A 26,340-nucleotide genomic window follows, 5' to 3' on the forward strand; every position below is an offset into this window, starting at 1 on the left:
CGCTGTGCCAGCGGTCCTCCTTCCTCGACGCCCCTGGGGACCCTCTCTGCCCCGTTCACCCACCGGTGCTGTCCCCGCACGCCTGTCGCCTGTGCCCGCTCCCAGCCCGGCCCGCCCGGGACCCGCACCGCTCCCTCGGGGGCGGCCCCGCCGTGAGGGCGGGCGCTGCCGCCGCCGCTCGCCCTGCCCGCCGAGCGAGGAGAAGCCCCTCACCTCCCCTCCGGTCCCGGGGGAGGGGGCTGCTATCACGTGTGCTTCCTCCCCCATCTCTCGCTCTCTCTCTCCCTCCTCCTCCTCCCCCTCCGCGGCGGCGGCGGCGGCGGCAGCAGCCTCTCGGCTCCGCTCCCTTTGTTGCAGGCGGAGCGGCGGCGCTGCCGGGCGCCGCGCACAAAGGAGCGCGGCCGGGGCGAGGCGGCTCCGCTGGGCGGACGGGCGCGGACGGAGCGCGGCCGCGGCGGGGACAGCCCTGCCCGCGCCCCGGCGGCGGCGGCGGCGGCGGCAGCAGCGGGTCCGTGCGGCCGCTGCGGCGGGGATGCTGAAGGTGCGCTCCGGCGCGGCGGAGAAAGGAGGGTCCCGCCCGGGCGGCGCCGCGGGCTCCGGTTGATGCTGCGGGCCTGCTGCCGCCATCCCGCTGCTCCTCGGCCGCCCCTCGCCATGCTGGGAGAGAGCCCGGCCGCCGCCCGGCCGCTGCTGCGGGCGGGACCCCCGCTGGCGCTCTGCTACACCTCGGCCCTCCTGGTGCTCGCCCTCTCCGCGCTGCCCGCCGGCCGCGCCTCTCATCCCTTGCCCGGCTCCGAGTGCCAGGGCGGCGGCAAGGGGAAAGGCATCAACTGCTCAGGTAATGCCCCGCCGGCTCCCGCCCCGCGCCCACCCCTGCGGGCAGCCCACGCGTGCACGTGGAGGGAGGGCTGAGCGCGGCCCCCTGCTCCGCCCGGCCCGGCCCGGCCCGGCCCGGCCCGCGGTGCCGCTGCGGGCGGCGGAAAACAAAGGAGCGGCGCCCGCCCCGGCCCCGGGTGCGGCGAGCCGGTTCCCCGGCCGGCCGGGAGATGCCCCTCTGCGGGGCGCGGGGTGCCCCCGCTCCGAGGTCTCCCCGCCGAAGGGAAGGGCTTTGCCGCCGCCTCTCGGCTTTTGTTGCTCCCCGCTGCTGCCCTCGCCGCGGTGCCGGCAGGTGCGCGCCGGCCGCCCCGGGGCTGCCCGCATCCCGCCCCCTCCTCTGCCGCCCTGCCCTGCCGCTGCCTCGGGCCCGTCCTGCCGCTAGCAGGGGGTGCGAGCCGGGTGGCAGCCGGGAGGGCAGCCCTGATGGCTCACACGGGCTGTTTCTTGGGTCTCACTCTTGCTGTGAGCAGCCCAGCCACGGGGTAGCCTCTCCGCCCGTCCGTCTGCCGGCTGTCGTAGAGATTCAGTCATGATGAGGTGTAGGCAGCAAAATACCCCGCGATGTGCTCAGAATAAGCTTTCTTGGGTTTTTTCTTGCTTTGGTTGCATGGCATACATAATATACATAATTATGTGATGGTATTGTAAGGTTGCAATGTGGTTTGTCATGACAGCAGCACGTTTTCTTAGATCTTGAGGGATATGATGGTTTTGAAGTAGAACAAAGTAAATACATACAATATAAAGTTTACAGGTTTTAAGAAAGATTTGTTTGTCTTCTAAACTACTATTTAGAGAAGGAAATTTATTTTTTTTTTCTCTGAAAAATGGCTGTGGATGCCTCCTCCTGCCTTTTAAAATGATAGGTTTATTGCACTGCACGAATCGCCAGCGAGAGCTGTACAAAGTGCCTTCTCCAAGGTGATGAAGGTTTCTCGCCCTGTGCGTGGAGCCCCCCGCTCCCATTGTCTTCAGCGGGATTGGAAGGCAATTTACACGTTGGAAGGAACTCTCGGTGCCTTCCAGGGTAAGGTCCCCAAACTATACCAGAGATTTCAAGAAATGAGTGAACGGAAGAGTGATCTTCCTGCCAATTACATTTTACAATACGGATAATGCTGCTAAAGCAGGCTATCAAATTCGCAGACCAGCAAACTGTGGCAAAATGGTCTTGCAATACAATAAATCTGCTACACATTCTTGAAATGCTCCTCTTCATTTTACCCAGATTAGATATACACTGTGTTACTGTGTGACAGTACCACAATGCTACTGTTTTGCTGCTGCCGCCTGACTTTTCATTCTGTTTGTAGGAATATGATGGTTATTTTTAAAGAGAGGTTAATAGGTTAATGTGTCACTGGCGTTAGCGGCTTACCCATCAGAGACATATGGGTCATTAGACCATGGCATGAGCATAAATCAGTGAGATTAAATATGGAAGGCTGCTGAAATGTATGAGGAAGTTTCTAAGATGATATGGAACACAGGGATATCATTATTTAGAAACAGCCACAGAAAGAGGGCTTTCCAGCCTGTAATTAGAAAACCGTGTGCTATATTGAAGGCATTCAGCATGGTTCTACTAAAAATAGGCACAAGCAAATGTATATGCTATATACATACTTGTGGCAGGCACTCTTTTCAGGGTAACTCCAAAAATATGGAAGGAAAATTTTGTTTTAAATGCAGTAGTCAGATTCTGCTGTGTGTTAACCGTTTCATGCAAAATGGCAGGGTTTCAGTACTCAACTTTATTTTGAAAGAACTAACATCAACACACCTTATCTGGGTCAGATTTTCCCCTCACTTACCTTTGCACAGCTTCATTAACTTTTACTGAAGGAGCTACTCCCTGAAAAAGCTGAGTTTCCTGTATTTACACGTGGGACCAGATGTTGGCATTAGCACCCTTCTCAGTGGAGTGCTACGATGTACATTGCTGTTTATACTGAAAGTTCAACTTGAGAACACTACTACTACTTCTCCAAATGACTGGACTCTCTAAATTGCTTTCCATATTCAAAGAAGCAAAATGCTTCTCCTTTCTTCTGCTGTTTTGCAAGTTTAATATGTGCATCAGTTTGACCTGCTGCCCTAACAGGTTTTTTGCACTTCTTGAGATGGTTCCTGGGCTGGTAATATTTTATCATTGTTAGATTATATAGCTACCTTTATTTATTTGTTATTTCTTTTCAGAAATGCTGAAGCCCTCTCCTTTATTGCTACAGAATATGCTGCTTAAGAAAGAGTTTGCTGTAAGAAAAGAACATTACAAGGTGGAGGACACAGGCAGACAACATGAACATTAAGATGGCTTTTTCAGCCTTGATTCTGCTCCTTTGGCACATGAATTGCAGCTTGGCCTTTTGTTAAATTATGATATAATTGCATCATCCCTGGCCAAAGGAAGAACATTTGATAAAATGATTAGAGCAGGAAACAGAGAATTAAGATGTATCTGGAGTTAATTGACAATGCGGACTTGTGTGTGTTTGCTCATCTGTCAATCCATACTTTGCTAAGCTAATGAAATAAAATAACCCTGTTTTACCCAGAATGGGGTAAAAACAAAATAGGTATTTCTTTCTGGAGAAGACAGTCCTAGGCTGGTGTTTGGAGATGTTATATTATTCCCAGTGCTACCTGTAGTCTTCTTCCCTAAAATTCCTGATACTCCCTGACTGTCCAAGTGCTGGTGGTGTGATGCTGGCCTCGGGCTTTGGGGTAGCTGTGTCCTTAGTGAGGGTGCTGTGAACTACAGAGAGTTATTGGGCATCCTGTGTGTGAAGGTAAGCACAAGGTGTAGTTCCTTCCTGAGCTCCTAATACCATGGTGCTCTCTGGAGACACAAACTATGCATGGGCATTGCCAGTTTTAGTGTTGAATCTCTGGTGTGAGATGTGCTCCGGTCACCTGTGGAGCCACAGGGGTTGTAGCTGGATCATAGCTGACCAAACGCTGCAGATGTGGGTGGAAGGTACACAAACTCAATGAGAGACACTGCTCAGTGCACTGGTATGTGTGTCTGCACCTGGGATTTTAATTAACAGGGATATGCTTGTGTTGTGAGCCTTTCACTGTGCTGCTCCCTCGTGTGATAAAATAGACTTGCTAGGGATGATTCCATGCACCACCTATGAGTCTCATAGACTGTGTGCTGCCCCTGCTTTTCGTAAGATCTCTCTGAGTGAAATGAGTAAAAATAAAGTTGTTTCAAGACAGCTTATTGAGGATTGAATGAGCAAGATGAGATCCTGTTTAAATGTGAATACGGTGCATTTGTTTCCATTACTTTCTTGGATGCCTTCATGTCTATCCTTCAGATCCTGTAGCAGGAATCCCCCAGTCTTACTATTGATGGACACCTATTATGGTGCTGTTGTAGCTGTTTTTCTTATGAGAAGATGAGATCTAAATCTACTCCTATCTGGTATGTCTACACTTGAGGTGAAGCCTCAAGATAATTAGTGAGTTGGCCAAAATGAGTTTTGTGTGCACTATTTCTCGCTCTAAACTATTGTGTTGTCTGAAGCTTGGATCCAGGCTGTCCCTGCTGTAAGAAGGGAGAGTGAACACAAGCATGTAGCTCCTTTGGCCCAGTCCACGTGGCAGATGTGACTGTGGATTTTGGAGGATATAAACCTCAGGCACTGCTGGTCTCTGGAGCTCAGCCGTGGTTTCTGCCTGGGCTCAGTGGGGACTCTGTGAACCAGAATGAGATGTGGCCTCAAGACTGGCTTTCATCTGTGCTTATCAGCTAGAACAGACATATCCTTTGTGCTTTTTGCTCAAATTAAGTGGATGAGGGTTTTTTTTTTGCTATATCATTCTAAGTTACACAGAGCAAAACCAATTTGTGCTAAAGATATGCAGCCATGTTGGTGATAACATTTAATAGCAAGGGATGTAAGAGAGATACAGGTTCAGGTAAATTATAGTATTTTAAGAATTACATGTTGTTTTGTGTTTGCATAATTCCACTTGATCTGAAATGGTAGATGAGAATAATTGGTTATTTTATCTAAGATACTGTGAGCTATGTTCCTGTAAATGAATTATAACAGTCAAGCCAAATAAAATGTGATATGTGTTTATGCCAATTGAACTTCTGAAGTAAATGATCTAAACTCAGTCAGGTTACATGTCACTTTGAGAAACTATCATAAGGCATGAATATAAATCAATTACATGCAAAAAGTAAAAGCAATTATTAAAAAGAGAAATTAAAACTCGGACAGTATCATGCATATATTTGTTTCCCTTTAGTGTAATTGCCTGGACATGAAATGTCCTTGCAATACAGATTCTTATGCTGATTAAAGAGCCAAAAGGTAATTAAAGTAGAATTGAAAGTGTCCGAATAGCAGAAAATCATCTTGTAACAGGTGTCACTCCATCATTGTCACTAGTGGGAACTGGTAGTGTGATGGAGCAATTGAGGCTTGACTGAGGGGATTGGATTGAATCCAATTTCTTTATTGGTTTTTTGAAAAGAGGAAAAAAGAAGCTGTGTTTGTTGTGGAAAATACTGCTAAGGAAGCATTCTTCCTGTACCAAGATCTCTCAGATAATTCCTATTAAGGGGAAAACAAGAAGTCTGGTCCTTTTCTTCCTGTTGATGTAGGGATAAATATTTTATACTTCTATCTTGTCAGTTTTCTTCTGGAGTTGACAGTAGACTGGATAAAGGGGAGAGTTGATACTTGGACTAGAAAAAAAAAGAAGCTATGGCCAAGAACTTTGGATAGAGAGATACAAATGCAGAGAATCCGACTGATATTGACAGGAGTCAGTACCCTCTTCCTGGAAAGAGATCATTCCATTCCACCATTGATCCATCAGCTGAAAGCACTTGTGCCTTCTCCAGCCTGTGGTCAGACTCTGGGGACTGTCCCCAAAGCAGACAGTGGCAATAGTTCCCAGGGTAACAGTAGCTGTAGCAATTGTGGAAGGAAGAATACTGAGCATCAGGAATGTGGAAAAAGGATCTATTCTTCTAACTTGAGACTCCTGCATATTCCCCCTCACTGGGCGCTCACAGGTGCTGTGGAACAAGAGTGGAGATAGGGGACATGTTGGTATTGTGAGGTGGAAGCTTGTCTTTTTCTAAACTGACTGTGGTGCTCAGCAGAGCTGAAGACCAAGTAGAAGTACTCTTTGAAAAATTGTTCTATCCCAAAAATAGCTTTCCATAAGAAAATGATAATTAAATACTATGCTGGATATGAAATAGTCCCCTCTAATTGCTGTAGTTTATTCCTAGATCATCTTGAAATTCTAATAATTTAGAAATATAGAGAAATAGAGGAAGAAAAAGAGAGAGTGTGGGGAGTGGAGGAGTGGAGCTTATTTTGTGGAACTCCTAAGCGTGTAAGGAAGAGCTTTTTTCACTAAATCGGTTGAGAATAAATTTTATGAAACTATTTCTTGGTCTTCTTTGTATGATATTTTTCTCTTATAAAAGGAGAAGTAGTTACAGAAAAAATCTGATTAGGAGTAAGCTCAGCAGTCAAAACTGTGATCTGATGATATTAAAGTTTCCTGGAGAACCTGAAATCTGTTTATTTGTCTTGATGAACAGCTACAATGTATCTTTGGTTCTAATTTAGTTCACAGATGGCTTCAGGGGGATGTGAAAGCAGAATTATTTAATCTTGTATTATTAGGACAGTATCTAGTGGTGCCATTAGTTGCCATTAGGTATCTAGGATTTATGGATCATATGTTTTACTATTTGTTTGTTTATTTTAAAGGAGAAAAAATTCCAGGTCTTTTTTTTCTCTTCAAGACTCTTTCCAGGGGACTTCTGTGTTCTGTGGAGCAAGATGCCAGTGAAAGCCTTTGCTACAAGAGTACCTGAAAGACTTCAGTTCTCGCTGACCTGGTTACATGCCCAGACCTGGCTGGCTGGGAGCTGGTAGACAGATCGGGCTCTGCATGCATTTGCATATCTATTGATGTGAATTTCTCCATTTAAGAGAGCAATTTAATGTTACACTGATATCAGTGTTCAATTTCTTTTAAGTTGCTCTAAAACTGGTCATAGTGTGGTTTATGAGGAGGCAGTGTTTGACTAGCAAATCGGGATTTATTTTAGGATAATTTAAATTCTCATTACAGTAGACAATTTGTAAGGACTGAAAAAGCAGGACTTTTCTGATAAAAGATTATGTGTTACAGAAACAGCGTTTAAAGGATCTGGTTTGAAATAAAATTAAACCCCTGTAATACCTCTCTTTTGATTTCGTATTATAAAAATAAATTTAGTTGCAGTTACAGTCTTGAAACACCCACATTATATAACTGTGTTCAAGCTGGCAGGATCCTCATGCATGGTTCAAAAAGAGTGTTAATTAGGACCAGCAGGAAAACATGTAAAAATTAAAGGGAAGAAAATCTTGAACAAGACAAAACTGTCAGTAATTTTTCTGAAGTCATCTGACTTGTCTTGGTAGGTGCTGGGTTTTCTCCACCTTTTCCCATCAGGCTGAGACCTCAGTGTGCTCCTATGTCTCTTAAATAGGAGCAAAACTCTCTGTACTTTTGTAAGATGCATTGACAGAGAGAGCAGCCAAGGAAAAGAACAGGTACAATGTCCACAAACAGACAAAAGGGTGTTCAGGACACGAAATGGTTCTTCTCAGGTCTTGTCTGGAGGCCAAAACCTCCTGAAATCTGGCTCTGCCTGGCTGCAAAGCTGTAGGCAGCCTCATTCCAGTTGCCTGGCTTGCTGGCAGGCAACAGCCGTGTTCCTGTAGGAAAGGCCCTGGGGCATCTCCTGTGCCTACCATGAATCTCATGGGATCCATGTGGAAGCAGATGGGGTGAATGGGGGCAGTCAGGCAAGCCAGAGAGTTGGAACTGTGCAAACTCTGGTTAATCTGGCCCTGATCACCACAGTGTGTTCCAGGGAACACAAAATGCCCGCCTTTAGGGGCTCCAACTGCTTTATCCCAGATTCACCCCTCACTGTTCCTACCCAGCTTCAGGAGTCTGACACGTGTCAGGGTTCACCTGACCAAAAAATGCTGCTTTAGGAAGTGTTTTAAGCAGTCTCAGCTATTAACCAGTGAGAGCCCTGCAGGTGGTGAGGGAAGAAGGGAGAACACAGCCCCCCATGAAAACGTGCTGTCACATCTGCTGCTCTGTGGCTATAGAAAACCTCCTGTAAACACACATATTTCAGCAGTGGGTGACAAAGTGTCCTGTTGCTTAAGCCTGAAGTGTATGGAGGAGTTTGTTGTACCTCACAAGAGATTTACTTGCTTTCTTTCCTATTCACAGACACTTCACATGTGACTACAAAGAATGAGTGTTTGGATAAACATCATTTGCAGAAGTGGCTCTGTTTTCTCTGAAATTTTGAACTGAACAAGATTCTTAGCCAGAGCAACACAAAAGCTTGAGAGACAGGATAGCTAAAGGTGTTCGTGCATGTGCCAAAAGTGTTCAGAATAGTCTAGGCATTCAAAATGAATGAGTGCTTTTGAAAATTCAAGCTTTAATCCTTAAGGATGTCCATAAAACACAAGAACAAGTTATAAAATCTTTAGCTGGTTGGTATAGACAGCTAAAACAGAGCTTTCAACAGGTATTTCCATCAAAAATTTGATAAAAAATTGTGGTTGGATAGCAGTTTGTTGCTTTAAAAATTCAGGGAAGCATTGACCTAATGAAATGTTTACATTTTGCTAATTAGTATTGACTCTGATTGTGTGCTGCCTCTGCCTGATCCCTCTGGGAGAGACAGAGGTCAGTGTGTTGTGCCAAATGGGTTCTCCTGAGCAGCAAAGAGCAGCAAAAGATCCTTAGATGAAAGAAAGGGGTGCCCTGTCCCCTCCCCGAGCGACATTGCCACGTGCAGTGGGCAGATGAATGGTTCTTTTCCTGAAGCACCACCTCTCTCTCACAGAGCTTTTTCTTCATCCTTCACCTCTCCCAGGATTTTGCAGAGACAATTCTGTGAGGCAGAATTCTTTCTTGCTGTCTCGATTGGAAGTATAATTATATGGAAGTATCATTTCAAGGTTATAAAAGTGAAAATAAAACAGGCAGGCTCCTGTTGAGGTTATAGAATTGTTTTCTCATATAAAACATGGGGTTGGGAAGGCAATTTATTTAATTGTATTTCTACTCTGTTTTAACTGCAAAGGATGTCCTTTTCTTCACTTGTGCAGGTGTTTACACCTACAAAGGATGTCTTTGTGAAAACAGTTAAATGTGTTTGTAATGTGCAAAACTGGTTCTGTGCTGTAAGAAAGACTCTTTTTCATGTGAGAAGCAAGTGGCTATGGTAGGGATGAAACAAAAATTTTGGCTAAAAACCACAAAGAACAGATACTTTTTTTTTCCCTGCTCTTTGTTAAAACCTATGTCTGCAATATGGAACAGTTATCCAGGTGAGAGAACACAATCTCCACATTTGCAAGTGATATTCATGCTTCTGACTGAACAAACAAAGAGAATCACTGGAACCAAGCTCGAATTCGAGTGTTTTGGGTGATTTATCTACCAGATGGTAAATGCAGTCCAATGTAAAAAATTAGTCTGGGAGCAGGGAATCAATCATTCAGCACACTGATCAGCAAAGGGATTTGGGTGTTATAGCAGAAAAATTAATGAGCTGGCAATCCACTGCAGAGCAGCATTAAAACAAAAGATACTACACTATAATAAAAGAGTCTTCATCCAGAAGACAAAGAGATGAACATCCTGCTTTGTTAGACACTTGATAAACGTAATCTAAAGTGGTGTATTATATCCCAGGCCCCTTATATCAGTCAAACATAATGACTCAAAAATTCAGTATCAAAATCTGGAGATCAGAGTTAATTTGGGAAAGTGAAGCTTTTCACTGCTTTCACAGTTCTTTCCCAAATACATAGGTTTTTCTGACACAGAAGTTACTTACTAGTTTTTTGTATTATGGTAATGGATATTTCTGTTCTATTTAAAGTCACTCTACTATGCATTCAGAATTACTTAATGAAAGATTATAAGATACCAATACTAGCTTTATGACATAATTACATCTTTCTTTAAAAGTCCTGAAAATATGTCCCTAGCCTCTTTCAGTTACTCAGGCTACAAGAAATCAGAATAGTTTTACCACCAAAAGCTCTTCATGACTTTTCTCTGATTTTCCTTGTGAAGCATTGAGTCTCTATCTAGAAAAGACTAAGAAAAGGTGGCTTCTGTGCTCATTTTCCATTTTTAAGATATTTCTGTTGGGTTTTGAATTTTTTTTTTTTTTTAACTGTAAGGATTAGGTGCAGGATAGGCTGTTTGGGGAATGCCGTGAGGTACAGGCTGCTTCTGTAGGGACGAAGGGCAGCAGCAAGGTCTGGCTGTGCTGGTATGGGGCCACTTGACATGGAAAATCCATCTTTTGCTCCCCTCTCCACCCTAAGGGATCAATGCATTTCGGTGACTGCAGGTAACTGAAAGAAATAGGTTTGTAACCTGTCTCTTTTCTACTGTGGAAAGCAACCAGAATCTGCTGTTATGTGTCCTCTGTGAGTAAATGCTTTTATTTCTGAAAAGAGTCAATGAGATCAGAGACCTTTGTGCCATCTTGTCCTCCAATTTTGGTCTTTTCTTATTTGGTTTGGTTTTTTTTTTTTTTCCCTTGGGGGTGAGGATTGGTAGATTGATAAAGAGCTAACAAAGCACATAACAAAAATCTCATGTTGATCATGCAAATCTAATATCCAAATTGTCTTTCATTTTCTTACTATTTCTTAGTATTTCTCCATGAATAACTTATTTAAAAAGATTTCTACAAACAGGGGAAGGGAGCTGATGGTCTGACTTCCTAAGCAGTAGAGCAAAGCCCACTACCTAAGGATTTTTTCCAGAATTGCTAACCACCGATTAAAATCAACGGGAGCTCCCAGATCATGGTCTTTGTGAAAATCACATTTCCCTTTGTTCAGAGTAAGGAGTAAGAACCTGTAAATTTTAGTCTGATACAGCTGTACAGATTGGAGGTGTAGAAACAATGATATTCCATCGGCTTGCAGCCAGAGCTGTACCAAAGTCATGGGCTCAACTGCTTACATTTCTCCAAGCTACATGGACATGTTTGTATCCAGTTCAGTCTGGGTTTACTCATGAACTGTACCTCAGTCAGTGTTTGTGTACCCCAGGACTGAATTGTCCTTTTATTCCATTTTAGACGTGTGGGTGTGAGACAAAAGGCAGAATTCAATCATGTGCATGTTTACCTGTAAGCTTGTTATGTTTTGTTGGTTTTTTTTCCTCCTGCTATATTTATATGAAGATTTGTGCTGGCTGAATTTTTTTTCCTGCCATTTTGGGTGTGCTGTTACAGACAGCTGACTGAGGCTGTGAAGTGAGTGTGGCTGTGGCCCTGCATTCAAAGAGAAAACGCAGATTAAATTCAGATTAGCAGCCACACAAGGTCTCCCAGTGCCCCGGCAGTGAGAGGGTGCAGAGCAGGGATGATAACGCATCTGGTGCCCCTCTGCAGCCCATCCCCCTGGCCTGACTGGCCATGCCTGGGGGCAGGACGAGGTTCTGCTCCTTGCTCACTTGGGCAGCTGTCCCAACACCTGGCAAAGTCGAGATGTCCTTTTGCAGCACCTGGGCGAGGGCAGAATGACAGCAACAAGGCAAAGTTCCCTGGTTCTCTGCTGCCCACTGGGTAGTGGCAGCTAATTTACAGCAATTAGGAGGTGTCCCTCAAGAGCTGTGAGCTGACCCTGGGAGTATTTTGGCAGTGCCTGCTAGCTGTGCTCCCTGGCCCCGGGAGGACAACCCATGAGCTCTCTAATCCAGCGTTACATTTGCCGAGGGAATCCCCAGCTGGCAGCCGTGAATAATTTCCACCTGCTTCGAGCTCTGGAAGTGGCATGATGGGAACGGGGAGAGATGGATGAATATGTTGAAAAAAGAGGTGGCCTTCTGTCTGTCCCTTAGGAAAGGCTTGTTTCTGGCTCTGAAATGCTGAGTGTCACAGTTCCACTCAGGTCCAGAGGCTTTGTCCAGCTTGCTGCTGTGGTGGGCTGCAGAGATGCCATCAGCTCCCAGCAAGCTGGAGTTCCACCAGTTCTCCACAAACCCAGTGGCTCTTCCAGCCCTGTGCCAGCCATCATTGCCAGAGGTGATGAAACAGGACAGCATGTCCTATGTATGCCATGCTGTAGCCCAACTATAAACTCCCAGCCCCTGAAAAGCCTTTCCAGGCTGGCAAAGGGGCTCAGCAGGAGCTCTGGGAATTGTGTTTCTCCTGGTGTTTCAATATGGATAAACGAGCGGGCAGAGAGGAATTATTAGCTATAGATTTATCTGACAAGAATGCATACAGGAGAAAAATTATTTCAGTAGGCTGAGCAGTGATTTGGGTTTTTTTGAAGTGTAATAGAGTTGTTAAAGTTTGAAAGGAAGGGAGCTGGCTGCTCAGGTTCTTCCTGGCTTCTGTAACTTACTGGAATTACCAGAACTCATTAAGAAATCTAAATGATCAACCAGGGGCTTGTTTGTTTGTTTTCTCCCTGTGACTTTTATGTGGCTGGTTATTTTGTTTCTTTTCCAGTGGTTTTCTGACTGTTTAATTACAGTTTTCAAAACTGTACCTAAATAGCATAGTGTATGGGTGTTCAGAGGAGAGAGTTTCTGCAAACCTAATTATGCTCCAGCACCATTCATGCTGCTAATGTTTCAGGGATGTTACCCAGGAGTTAATTTATTTCCTTTTTCTGTATACAAAATAGGAATCTAATATTATTTTACAAAAGCTTGTGTATTGTAAGAATGCACCACAATGATTTTTTAGTTTATAGATCTGCTAAAGGATTTTTAATGAGAGTGAAGTACAAGAGGAAACTGAGGTTTTCATATTAATTTGGAAACTGTGAGATCTAACTCTTACATTTTAATCTCTTACATGGAGAGTACCCTCTTGTTGGAATTAACTTCTATTTAGTATTCTAAAAGTGAAAAGGTACTTAGTTCTTTGAAATCAGTAACCACTTAAGATGTTATTATAAATTATTAATTTTGATGTGGACTGGCAGGATCTGTGGTACATTTCCCTCTAAGTAAGTTTTGAAGTGTATTCTTGTTATTTTTTTTAATGTCTGTAGCTTTAGAACATGCAGTGTCGGCACTAAATTCTTTCAGATCACAAATAACTGCAACAGCCTTTAATTTTTTTTTTTTTTTTTTTTTTTTTTTTTTTTTTTTTTTTTTTTTTTTTTGTTGGATAACTCATGTTTAGGCAAGCCAGTGTTTCATTTCCTATAGGTAGTAAAGTTCTGCAACTTGCAGATAGCTATTTCTTTCTGTTCCTGTAAATAGAACATTCCCACAAAAGAGCTGCCATCTATGCTGACTGTCATGCTGACAGTGTGTCATCCCCATGGCTGGGGGAGATCTGCCATGGCCTCCTTGGTCACTGTTTCTGCACTCAGGCCTATGTCCCGTTTCTTTTTGATTAATCCCACCATACACTATTTTCTTAACTCTGTTTTACCAATGGAATTAAAAACCTGGTTTAGAAATATATTAAAGAGTGGATATTGTAAACATTCTTACAATAATTTTGCTCTTGAAATTTCTGTATTTAGAAATTTCCCACCTCAGCAACATAATCAGTAACTTTTTTGTATATATTTTAAAACATTTTTAAAACTTACACATGGGCCAGATTAATCTGAAAACTGCTGTACCCTTTTTTTTTTTGGTGTTAGTTAGACTTTAAGTCTGGATGAAAACTTGGATTTTTGAGAAATAGTGGATACGGATACTTGGATATTTTAAATAGAACTTGATATATTCAATGAACAGCTTCCACTGCTGTGAATTATTGCATCCCTGCTTGAATTGCTTTGAAGGAAAAAAAAAGCATCCAGACGATGAGAAATGCCCAATTAGTGAACATGTCTGGAAAATCTGATTTCAGAAACTTGTCTAGCATTGCACAAGAACATAAAAATTACATTTGCTCAAATAACATTAATTCAGGAATCTTGTTTCTCAGCACTTGATTTGCGCTTTTAATATGGCTTTGCTTAACACAAGTTTCTTCAGGAAAAAAAAAGAAAAGAGAACAAACCTCCCCACTAACAACTAAGGAAAATACAGACATTTTTAAGGATGGACTGATTTTTAAGTGGCTGTGAAAAAAGCTAAGACCATTTTATCCTGGCAGAGACCTCTCACTTGAATTAATGGCATAATGGGTACCACTGGAAGTAGTTCTCTTTTAGCCAGCCACCTGAAAAACAAACATGGAATTTTTCCACATATTTATCAGAAAGAAAAGACCTAGCAACCCTGGGCTGTCTCTTCAGGCCTGGGATCCCATGTTTTCCAGTGGCTGTCTTTTATCCATCCTTGCCTCTTCCACTCTGTGATCCCTCTCCTCTTGCATTCCTGTGGTCTTCTTTCCACAATGCTGTTCCTGCCAGGTCTCTTTCCCTCCCAACCCATGCTCAGCTTTGTACTTGGACTATTTTGTGCTCTTGGGCAAGGAGACCACTGAGACCACATGAATGTGGCAAGTAGGACAGACATACAAGTTTGCCAGCACTGATTTTGAAAATGCTGGAGCCAGAGCTCACCTGGGACATCATTAAAAAAGAGTGCATGAAAGGTGGAGCCTGTGACTAGTTTTGCTGGTGGCACATAACAGATAAACCTCTTATAGCAGCTTAACACTTCAGGTGGATTGGATGTATTTTCGCATAGCAGAATAAAATGATCTGAGCCTGGCAACTCATACCTCCTTCACTGCACCTCATATCTCAGCTCCTGAATGCAAACCTCCTCAAACACAATTATACAATAGCTACAATTTAGTCACTTAAAGAAAACCCAAACAACTGAACAAAACACTCTGAGTGCCCCAGCTTCATTCTTAAAAACTACACAGCTGGAAATTTTCTATGAAAACAATGAGCCTGCACACCATGAGCAACTTAAAACTTGATCTTATGGTGGAAAATGTTATACACCATTAACTAAAAATACAGTTCCCAGCCCTGTATATTATTGCAGCTTTAGCGTTAGAAAGTTGCATTAAAATCAAAGAACTCCACTGTTCAGAAGTTAGAAAATGCCAACATTTTGAAGTGTCAAACTCATTTTCTCCAGTAAGTCAAATATCCTTGTTTTCGTGGGTATGTTTCTGAGATTCTTTTACAACTTATCCTACAGAAGCTCTGTACAGCCTTTTTTTCTCAGGGTCAGTAAGACTGTCTTATTTCTTGGTATGAAAGGGAAAATAATAAAAGTGAAACAAGTATTTATTCTATGTATCTTAGCAGCATCAACTGAATAATATCATTTGATGACACTGGAAAAACTTTGCAGAGCAGGAAGGGAAAATTTTAATTTAGTTTTGGGGCGCAGGTTCATCTTGATCTTTGAATGTGACAGAAATCCCCCTTCAAAGAATGCTTTTATGAGAGAGGGTATTGGAAATTGACCTTGCCAAGGGTTTCACCTCCTTCAGCCTTCAATGCACCCTGCTCTCAACTGGCTTTTTAGCACCAGCTAAAAAGCAGAGAACCCTAGTGCAGCAAATAGTGGATATTTTTTGAATTAGTGTTATTTCTTAGTGTCACCATCCAAGGAGCTGTTCAAGAAATAACTGGACATGGCCCTTAGTACCAAGCTCTAGTTGACAAGCTGGAGATTGGACAAAGACTGGACTTGATGACCTTGGAGGCCTTTTCCAACCCAAATGATTCTGTGATTTTGTGATTCTGTGATTTTGTGATTCTGTGACAAGTACCAGATGTGACAAGACCATGAAGTGGAGAGCAGGAAGGGATTGCAAGGAGATAGGAGTCCTTGTCCCGTTGGTACCAGCAAGCTGCCTGCAAACTGTACCTTTGCTCCACCTGGAGAAGGTCCTGGAGCAGGAATTCCAGCGCTTCACTGCCAGCTGGTGGGGTAGCATGAACTCCAGAGGTCAACCAAATAGGGGGATAAAACCTCTAGGAGAAAGTTTTTACCTCTGCTTGACTAGAGGCGCATACATGCATTTTACATATGGATTAACTTTTGAGTGGGCTCTTGGTATTTCCCCATGAACTTATACCCCTTAGTGAAATTTGAATGTCTCCCTAGCTTGGACAGACCTCATTACAGACATAAATATGCCTTATGCCACAGATTTTCATTGCTACTTTGAAATAATGAATTTCAGTATTTATCTTTCTGCAAAATGGGCAGAAATCTTGTGGAATAAAGAAGTCTGTCAGAAAGGAAGAGTTTTTTTGCTTTTTTGGAGCCTTGCATAGCCAGCATAGAAGCACTGCTTATGATTCATTTTCTTGTTTAATTTGCCTTGTTCTTCATGTTACACTTCACTAAATATATTTACTTTTATTCCTGCCATTACACATGACACAATCTATCTGCACAAAAGGAATTTTAACTGCAAGAAAGGTTTTATAGACACAGAGTGAAACAGCAAAAGATGAGGTAGGAATCTAATGCAAGATGTTAAGCACTGTAGTTCCCAAAATTGAGGAGCAATTAAACTTTTTATTCCACTAAAAAATGTGAAATCTGTAAAGTAATATGGCAGCATAATGGGAAGCATCTCTTAATGGGCTTGTGCAGTTATTGCAAGTTAAAAGCAGTTGCATGTTCAGCTAACAAAATATGGGGAATGCATTTTCATTAAATGTCAGTGATAATGCAGTCACAAGAACAACAGTATACATAAGCCTCACAGAGCTATTAAATTTCTTGTATTTTCTAGGAGGAGCAAGAAAACAAGACACTGCTATAGGGAAAAAAAAAAACCCACAGGATTAATCCAAGAAAGCATGGCAGCTAAAAAAGAAGAGCAACCCAGTTCACTTTGAATCGCAAAAACAAAACAACCCCAAATAAACCAAAACATAAACCTTTTATCTCAGAGGAATCCCCTTTTTCCGAGTTCACATCTCTGGAAACACACTTGGTGGTAAATTTTAATCATCTAATCAAACAAGTAATAGAAACATTAATGATTTTTAACCTGCTGAAACTCATTGTCTCTTGGGGTCTGCTTCATCACCTGAGCTTACAAGCTCTGCATCTGCCAGCTTGGCTTATGAGCACAAACCCCAAGTTAAAAAAGAGCTGTGCTTCTAAAAGAGCTGTGTGAACCCTCTCCACTTTAGCAAGACGGTCGATTCAAAACACTGCAAAAAATATACAGGTTTTTTGTTTTTCCCCTATGTGTTTATGGAAGCAGCCTTTCCAGGCACTGGACAATAGGGAAGCTGAGGACACAGTGGCTGTTCCATCCATCTACTCCTGCCCTTCCTTGCAATCTGATGTGTCCTGTGTGTTTGCCCGTGGTAACCTCTGTCTCAGCACGGGCTGTGGATGAAGGTATCCAAGGGCACGTGTCCCTGCTGTTCCTGGCCACCTATGGCATGTCAAGCCATGGAGCCTGGCAGTCCAGTCAGTTTGCAGCCAAGGGGTCCATCCCATCTGGATTGCCTTGGCTTAAAAGGGGAGATAGCATCACAAGTCTAATTACTAATTGTTTTCCCTTTTGACTCTTCATGGAAGAGAGTGAGGAAGTCAAGCACGATTTTGCCTTGAAAAATCCATGCTGGCTGTTCTTGCTAGTCATCCTCTCCTGTGTTCAGTGATGGACTAGGAGAGGATGTTCACTTGGGGCTGAAGTGATACTGACCCACTAATTATTCCCTGGATGCCCTTCATTGCATTGCTTGCCCTTCCATAAAGATGGGAATAATGTTAGCTTTTTCCTTGTCATCAGGGAGCTTGCCCTCTGACCTTCATTTCTCACAGCTGATTGACAACAGCTTCATGGTCACATCAGTCAGCTCTGCTAGATCCTTGGTGAAACCTGGCCTGGTGGATCTGAACATACCTGGTTTCCTCTGAGTAGTCTCTAACTTGTTGCTGCTTTGCTGTTGTGTGGCCCTGTGTGTTCTGGATGGGGTTGACATTTGTTGGGGCTCGGGAGCAGGCTTTGTCTGTGAAGATTTGTAAGAAAGGACATGGAGTGGTTCAGCCTCTTCTTTGAGGCCTGTTACTTGTCTCTTCCCCATTTATCAGCAGACTCACATCTCTCCTGACCTTCCTCTTGCAAATAGCATTCTGGTAGAAAAGTTTCTTTTTAACCTTAATGTCCCTCACTAGCTCCAGCTGGGCTTTTGCCTTCCTGTTTTTGTGCCAGAGTGCCCAGGCAATGCTTTTGTTCTCCTCCTGTCTTGCCTATCTTTATTTACACTTGTGTGCTCCCTTTTTGTATTTTCAATTCATTAAGGCTCTTTTCAGCCAAGCAGGCACACTGCCAAAAAGGTGAAGTCAAGACAGGGAACAGTCAGAGCCACATAAAGGTGCACTTGTGAGAAATGCAGCGGGTGAACAACTTCTCTAAAGGCAATAGATTTAGGCTGACGGGGGCAAGGACTTTAAAATAAGACATAGTTTTGTCTGTCTTTGTTCAAGAAGAGGACATTGATTGAAAGGAGATGGGGCTGGGTGAAATGTCAGACTGTTTGTCCTGCTTTTCAGTAAATTTTTCATTTCACGCTAAAGTTCATATTACTGCAGCCACATTGCTGCCAAGCCAGCTGTGCACAATTCACTGTGTGGAGTCAAAAGTGGACAGGGCAGCAGGAGAGTAATGAAAGCAGAGAGCTTTCCTAGGAAATGGAATAGCTCTGTGTGTCAGTGTAGGAAGAGTCTGCTGAAGGTCAGTGTGTAAGGTGAGGTGGAGAGGACAATTGGCTGGGTATTAGAAAAGCTGTGGCAGAATGGCAGGTGAGAAAAGCTGTTCCTCAGAGAAAAGGGATTTGAAAATTAAAATATCAGAAGGAAGAGTTCATTGTTAAGTCTGAATCAAGGGACTGAGACAGGATAAAACAAGTGAAAAAGGAGTGGTCTTCAGTCAGAAGTGAGCAAAGACTAAAATTGCTTGTTCAAGGTAAATGCTGAAGAAAGAGGAAGAAGCAAATGTAAGGACAGGATGAGTAGGAATAACAGAACTTGGAGACATCAGCCTGGAAAGAGTGTAAAAACCTTGCTGGCCTCAAACAAAGAAGAAAACACGGGGTGAAAACAGGAACTCTTCCTGGCCATTAGGGAGCAGAACTGGATCCTTGGCAAGAGGCAGGGGGTGGCTGTGAGGAAGGAGGCAGTGAGGAGGGGACAGCCCTGGGACCTGGGCAGGGAGGTCATGGGCAGCACCCAGGGTGTTGGACAAGAAACTAGAGTGTTATGACAGGAAGAACAGGGTGGATGGAAGAGAGGAAGAAGGCATTGCATCTAGCTGAGGAGTTGGCTAAGTGAGAGGATTAGGGAAGAGAAACATGTTGAAGGTTCCTGAGGAAAAGCATCCTACATCAGGAAGCAGGAGAGGAGAAGTCAGTTCATCAAAAATATAATTTCTTTCTTCTTTTTTTTTTCCTTAAAAACCCAGAGAACCAAATATTCTCCCTGCTAGTGGATATTTACCCAAATTCTTTTATCAGTTATTGTGGTTTCCCCTTAGAAATACATTTTTTTTTCTGTTTAACAGACCATGAGCCAAAATGACAGATTAAGCCTCTAATATTGAAAATATGCACGTGCTTAATTCTACAGTTATGTACTTATGTTCTTAACTGTTTTGTTAGATCAGAGCTGAAGCTCAACTGCTTTAAATATTGAAAATGAAGATGTTTTCAAAAGGATTTAATACTGTTTCAGACTTAACAGATATGGATATTAGATCAAGAATACTTAAAATACTCACCCTGAAAGACTCACATAATTTTTAATTTGCTGTGATATCTTAATTCCATATATTTATCATTAATGAGATTTTTCAAAGCTGAAAGTACTTATCTAATGGTTATTGGTACCTTTAAAAATCTCCTAATTAATTTCAGAAAAATTAAATTAAATCACACATGGTGCTGGACTTAACATACAGTGACTGGATCAAGTCTTTAACTTTAAACTGGCCAGGTATTTTTCCAGTTTGGAATCAGAGATATGCAACATGCACAAACTGGTTTTTTTTGTCTTTATCATTCATATCAAGTTCATTCAAATAATTTAATTAAAGATTTTTGATTAAGATTTTTCATTGGAACATTTAGTTATGCTTTCTAGTTAAAAAGAAATTATATTGTCAGGATTTTGTGAGCATAGTCTTATACCTAGAATACCATCTTAAAATGACTGAGATTGATATGACAGAAGTTTCTAAACTCATTTGGAGGCCATTCTATTTCAAAAAATACAATTAATTTTTGGCATTATTTTCTTAAGTATTGCAAACTTTTGATGAAGAAAGACTGGTGATGATGAAACTGTGCCCTTTTATCCTTGGATACATGTGGTTTATAAATCTGGAATTACCCAATGTTTTGGTTTTTGTCCCTTAGTCTCTGTGGAGAAATGATGGCATGATTTTATAACTGTGACTTAGAAAAGTAAGTCTTATTCCTCCTTTCTTTTAGTTAGTTATTTCCAACATAAATGTTATGTTCTTACACTGTCAGAGCTTAATGTAGACATGCTGAACCTCATTGCCTTTTATCTTGGCAACAGCAAGATGTTTTGTGATGAAATTTAGTATCCTGATTTGAGATTCTCAAATCATTATATTTACCTATATGTGGACTATTTTAATATTGAAATTATATGCTAAAGTTTAAATGACATGTTGTTTTTTAAGCAACTCAGAAATGACTATATTATTTTATAATGTATACAATATTTTTCAGAAAATTGATGTTGCTTACTGTCCAGGTCTTAAAAAGTAATGGACTCATAACTGGATGCCCTTGCTGTCATTCTGTGTTTTGATTTGATCACTTTGTGGAAGCAAGACACCTTATTGCATAGTAGAAGTGTAAGAGAATGTATGTTTTGGAGAAAAAAATGGTAGGGTAAAAAATTATTTAAAAAATGTTTCTATTGTTACCAAGGCCCTTTTGTGAAAGCTAATTTTTACAGCTGTATTTGAAAAACATGCATTAAATTCAGGAGGCACATTTATGAGTTTTTCAGCTCCCGGTGAAACACAGCATCCTGGTGTGCTGTCCCAAAAGCAATGCAGGCCAGTGACAGATTAATCAGAAAATCTTCTAGCTGAATATTTCTCCCTTGAATGCCTCTGCCAGACTGAAAAAGGATCTCCTAGTTCTGGAGAAATTTTGCTGACCCATCCTGGAAGCAGAGAGGAAGACGACGTTTTAATGAGTGTCTGTTTTCCTTTCCATTGCACAAGGCCATCTGGGTCTGACTCTGCTCCTGTAATTCATGCTCCACACTCTGAGGGAGACAAAGCAAATGCTTTGTTGGTGTACTTATAGCACACCATAAGTACACCAACATGTACATACAGGGGTTTTTATTCTAAGGTTGTCCCTGGGACAACCTAATTTAAGTTGTCTGCCATTGGGGCAGTGTTTGGGTTTGACTGAGCTGTCTGACAGATGAATAACGTAGTGGGTTAGTGCTGGACAGAGGGCATGTGCATTGTGTTGCATGTAATTTTTGTAGGGTTGCCTGAAACACGTGGCCTTGTACTCATTAAGGCACGTTCTCCATGTAAGGTGCTCCAGTAGCAATATACTAGAGTAGCAGCAGTTCTACTGGTGTACTTCTGCTGCCAGAAGTTAGCAGAATTGTGATAGAAACAGGATACATCCTTGAGCAAGAGCATTTCTAGCAATATCTCTCTTTGTGAGAAAAGGTCTTGCAGTTCTTGGGTCTCAGCTCCAGGCTGACTTCAGCCACTGTCCCATCCTCTGGCAACAGCCCTGTGTGTAAGAGAGGCCAGCTTCTCCAGCTTTTCACACTGCACACAAGACTTCAGAAACTTCCTCTGTAGCCCATTGCTTACTTGATCTTTCCAGATCTTGTAGCTCTTTGTGGTTTTTTTATGTCTGTCTTGCCATCCGTTTTTGCCATGCTTTTCCTCTCTGAGGAAAGCCTTCTCCTTGTCTTTTCCTCCTTAGGTTTGTGATATTTCAGGCTTATGGACAGAGAAGATAAAGGCAGAATATTTTTACAGAATAGATACAAAATTTTACAGAAGATAATTTTATAAAATTTTACAAAATTTTTACAGAAGATATTTTTACAGAATTTACATGGCCTTTCTCTTCATTTTGTTCTGCTAATGTGTTGCTGTGACAAGCCCACAGACATGGTATTTGGGTACCTGCCTGATGTATATTAAATGAAATTATAGCATTTGCCATTTAGTATCCTTCCTTTTTCTCTCTCCATCCCCTGGGGAAAATAGGATGCTGATTATATTGCTGTACTTAATGAGCTTTTTAGTGAAGCAAAAGTTGAGGAGTAGAAAAACACAAAGAGAGAAAAAATTGGAGGACCAGATATGTCAAGACAGTAAAACTGTGTGAGGCGGAGTGTGAATCCTGTCAGCAGGAGATGTAGCACCTTGGCAGGAGCTGGAGTGTGCTGCCTCTGGGTCTAAGGGCTGTCACAAGCACCATCATTGGATATGCAAGGAACAATGTACTTCCTAGCATTTGAGTGTTCAGACATGCTCTGTGGTTGGCCATCATCTTCCTTCACCAAAACTCACTTCCAAGATCTTCTTGTGCTTTATAATCACTCCTGTTATTCTACATTTTTTTTTTGCCTTTCTGATCCTGCATAGAAATTGACTTTCTTGTGACGGGGCAAAGAGCTTTTCCTGTTTGTGAATTAGATCAGAAACATATTTTCCTCTCTGTTTAATTGAAAGTGATCCAGCAATCAGGGGACCATGAGAATTTCAAGCAAGATTTTATTTCCCAGTGCTAGGAACAAGGGGAAGGCACAGCCATTGTGTCCTTGTCCAAAAAGTGTGTTTAGTCCAGAATGAGTGAAAAAATAGAACTATGATTTCATTCATTACTTGCACCCAGTGTTCCCTTCAGCTGATCTGGATGCCCCTTTTGGTCCTACTGCTAAAGCTGCAGTGTAAAGTTACTTGAGTCATTTTCACTGACATGCCCTTATCCCCTCTCTGAAGTGTGTGAAGTGCATGCAGGTGCTTCCAGCAGTCAGCAGATACTCATTGTGGCTGTATGGGGGAGGTATTTGGGCAGATTTTTTGTCCAGCTGGTCCATACCCAGCCTCCTTGGGCAGGTGTGATGTGTGAACAAATAAACATTACACCTCTCCCTCTTTTTGCTCCAGACTTTGCTCAGAGAGCTCCTGACAAATTTGTCCTACTGTTTGGATCTGCTCTGGAGAACATCATTAGAGCAGCCACATCCTGGAGACAGAGACTCCTAATTATGGAGGTGGTGTGGTTCCTGCCTGCTCTGCACTGTTACAAGTGTCAGCAGCAGCTCTGTCTCTGTGCAACAGGAGGACAGAAAATTCCTCAGCATCTTAGGACCAGTTTCAAGAATGATTTTAAACCATGAGTTTGGCAGGTTTTCCTACTATTTCTAACAAAAGCTAAGGGAGTGCCTGTTCCTACACTTTAATTTAATCCCTACATTTTAGTGTTTCATGTTTATCATGGGAGATTTAGATGGTCTACATTTAGATTGTCTACATTTTTTACAGAGTACTAAACTTGCTCTCCTCCCTCATACATATTTTGATAGAATGGAGGAAAAAAAAAGACACTGCAATCTGTGAATTTAATTGCTTTATAATCACTTCTGTTATTCTACATTTGCCTTTCTCGTCTTACACAGAAGTTGTCTTTCTTGTGCCAGGGCAAAGACCTTTTGCTGTTTGTGAATTACATCAGAAACACGTTTTCCATTTTGTCAAATATCCACAGAGGACTTGTGTAAAAATGTTATTTGCTTAGCAAGAAATGCAAATACTTGATTTAGAAAAAAAGATAATTAAAAAATAGACAAACATTAGATCAAAATACTTACCAGATCAATTTACTAATGTGTAATAAAGCACACCTTTTTTCCCCCTAACTCTTCCTTGTAATGTTTCTGTTCTTTCATAAGGTAATAGATGGCCAGTCTACTAACTATTTTTGGGGAAAATATATTTTTACAGAATTTACATGGCACAGCAGTTCTGTGAACTTATATTTATTGAAGAATTAACATATAGTTGCAGTTGATATAAATAATTGTGCCTCATATATAAGTCAATTCATTCAGTTGTCAACAGAATATATGGAAGGATACTCAATGAATGATACACTGCAGGTTGTGTTCAATGTGTGATTACACCAATTTTTGCATTACAAAAAGCACACACAGCATTTTTATAGGGCATTTGGATTGCAAATGACTTCGTAAAATTATTTGTGGAAAAAGAGTGTTTTTCTGTCTCTGAAGGTCTGTTTAATATTATTTTGTTATTTTATCTCTTTAAAGACAAATTCAATGGGAATTTGAAAGATTTTGTGTATTTCTTCCACCTTAGTCTCTCACTGAGGATAATATTTTAAAGCTGGATTTTTGCAGGAAGTCTTTTGAACACAGTCAGTGAAAAATATTAAATATTCAGAGAAATGGAAACAACATTATTGCAGAGTAGCAAAATTCTCCTGCAAATAATAGCATTTGAATATTTGAACATTGAACAACTTTAATGTAATGTAATTCAGATTATGGCTGGTTTACAAACATAAGCCTTAGTTAAACTCCTTCAAAGCACGTGGGTGTGTGTGTATTACCTTTTTTAAGCCAGGAAAAATTACAATTTTAAATAGTCACAAAACATAAAATGGGAGGGAAAGCAACCTGAAATATAATTTTAAAGCCAGAAGATATTGCTATGGGCATGTGGCCTGACCTCTGCATGTGCATGGTCTAGACTTCCATCCAGTAATTCCCATATAAAAGTCCATAATTTCTGTCTGAGCTAAGATGTGGCTTTTTGGAAGACATTCCAAACTTGATTTTTAAAGACTTGAATAGGCCAGTCTGCCAGTCCCCAGGTACATTGTCTCAGTGTTTATTCCTCCACAGCATGAAATCCACTCCACATTGTGACTTTGAGTTCATTTGAGCTTCTGCTCCCAGCAGCCAAACCTTGTTGTTCTTTTGTTTCCTAAATTAAAGTGCTCTCTACTGTCAGGAGCCATCTTTCTGCTGAGGCATTTGTGTACAGCATCATCAGCTCCTGAGCTTCAAGCTGAGACAGAGGTCGCTGGAGCTGGATGCCAGAAATGGCACAGCCTGTTTCCAGCCCACTGTTTCCAGCCCACTGTTTCCAGCCGAGGTGTAAGCTGTGCTCCAAGGTGTAAGCTGTGCTCCAAGGTGTAAGCCATGCAACGAGGTGTAAGCTGTGCTCCAAGGTGTAACCTGTGCTCCAAGGTGTAAGCCATGCAACAAGGCCTAAGCTGTGCTCCAATGTGTAAGCTGTGTTTGAGGTGTAAGCTGTGCTCCGAGGTGGAAGCTGTGTTTGAGGTATAAGCTGTGCTCCGAGGTGGAAGCTGTGCTCCAAGGTGTAAGCTGTGCTCGAAGGTGTAAACCATGCAACGAGGTGTAAGCTGTGCTCCAATGTGTAAGCTGTGCTCTTAGGTGTAAGCTGTGCTCTTAGGTGTAAGCTGTGCTCCGATGTGTAAGCTGTGCTCTTAGGTGTAAGCTGTGTTTGAGGTGTAAGCTGTGCTCCGTGTCTGTGGATGTGCTGGAGGTGCTGTCCCAGGCCCCACTTCCATGGGCCACCACAGGGCTCTGGGGGTACCCATGATGGCACACCTGACTCAGCATGCTCAGATAAATGAGCACAGATTTTTAAAGCTTTGTTTTAACACAAGCAGCCAAGGTTCAAGGGCTTTGTCCCTGAAATTTCTGAATATTACAGAGCAAAGTTCCTCCTCTACTAGTCCTAGATGGGTGGGGGACTGGAGGGCATTTAACTGCCTGTGTAAGGAAAGCCTCTGCAAATCTCCAAGTCTGCTTTGTTGCTCAGGTTTGGGGGCCCCAGCAGCACGGGCTGGGGAGCAGAGCCAGAGCAGGTGGGCAGGCTGAGGAGGCAGGGTGGGTGCCAGGGGCTGGGCTGAAGCTGCCAGAGAGGCAGCACAGCATGACCAGAGCAGTGGGGAGAGGCTGGAAGCAGGGTGCTGCTGGTCTTTGCTTCGGCAAATCCCGACAGTGATGGAAAGAAGATGCTCGTGATTCAGGGAAGTGATTCAGCAGCTGTGCATGTGCTTGGAAAATGCCATTGACATGGCCGAAGGGTCCATGTTAAGGACTGCTTTGATGTCTCTTCTCTTAGAAAACCAGGGGCAGTTTTCCTGCCTAGAGGTGTCCTGCACCGAAAAGAAGGGAACTCGACACAAAAGGAGTTGTTGGTGAGGTACGAATAGTAATTTTTGTTTGTACATGACTGATATGACAAAAGCAGAAACCTCAGACAGGTACATTTTAGGATAGTGTATATATATATACTTGGGCTTTTAATAGTGCCAATTTCACAAAGCTGGTAATACTAATTAAGCTCTGAGGAAAAGCTATTTTCATTGAGCGTGCATATTCTTTTTAAGATTAAATGCCAAGTATGCTTTACCA

The 26,340-nt window shown here is 42.3% G+C and overlaps 1 protein-coding gene across 1 annotated transcript in view; it reads left to right on the top strand.

Annotated features, from left to right (window-relative positions):
- The first annotated feature begins 520 nt into the window (after positions 1 to 520).
- TMEFF1 (transmembrane protein with EGF like and two follistatin like domains 1) overlaps positions 521 to 26,340 on the top strand; it is a 153,540-nt gene continuing 127,720 nt past the window's right edge. The window contains exon 1 of the mRNA XM_054517577.1: positions 521 to 838. Within this exon, the coding sequence (XP_054373552.1) occupies positions 604 to 838 (235 nt within the window). The 5' untranslated portion in view covers positions 521 to 603. The remainder of the gene's footprint in view (positions 839 to 26,340) is intronic.

This window comes from Molothrus ater, chromosome 1 (assembly GCF_012460135.2).
Source record: "Molothrus ater isolate BHLD 08-10-18 breed brown headed cowbird chromosome 1, BPBGC_Mater_1.1, whole genome shotgun sequence".
Taxonomy (NCBI): Eukaryota; Metazoa; Chordata; class Aves; order Passeriformes; family Icteridae; genus Molothrus; species Molothrus ater.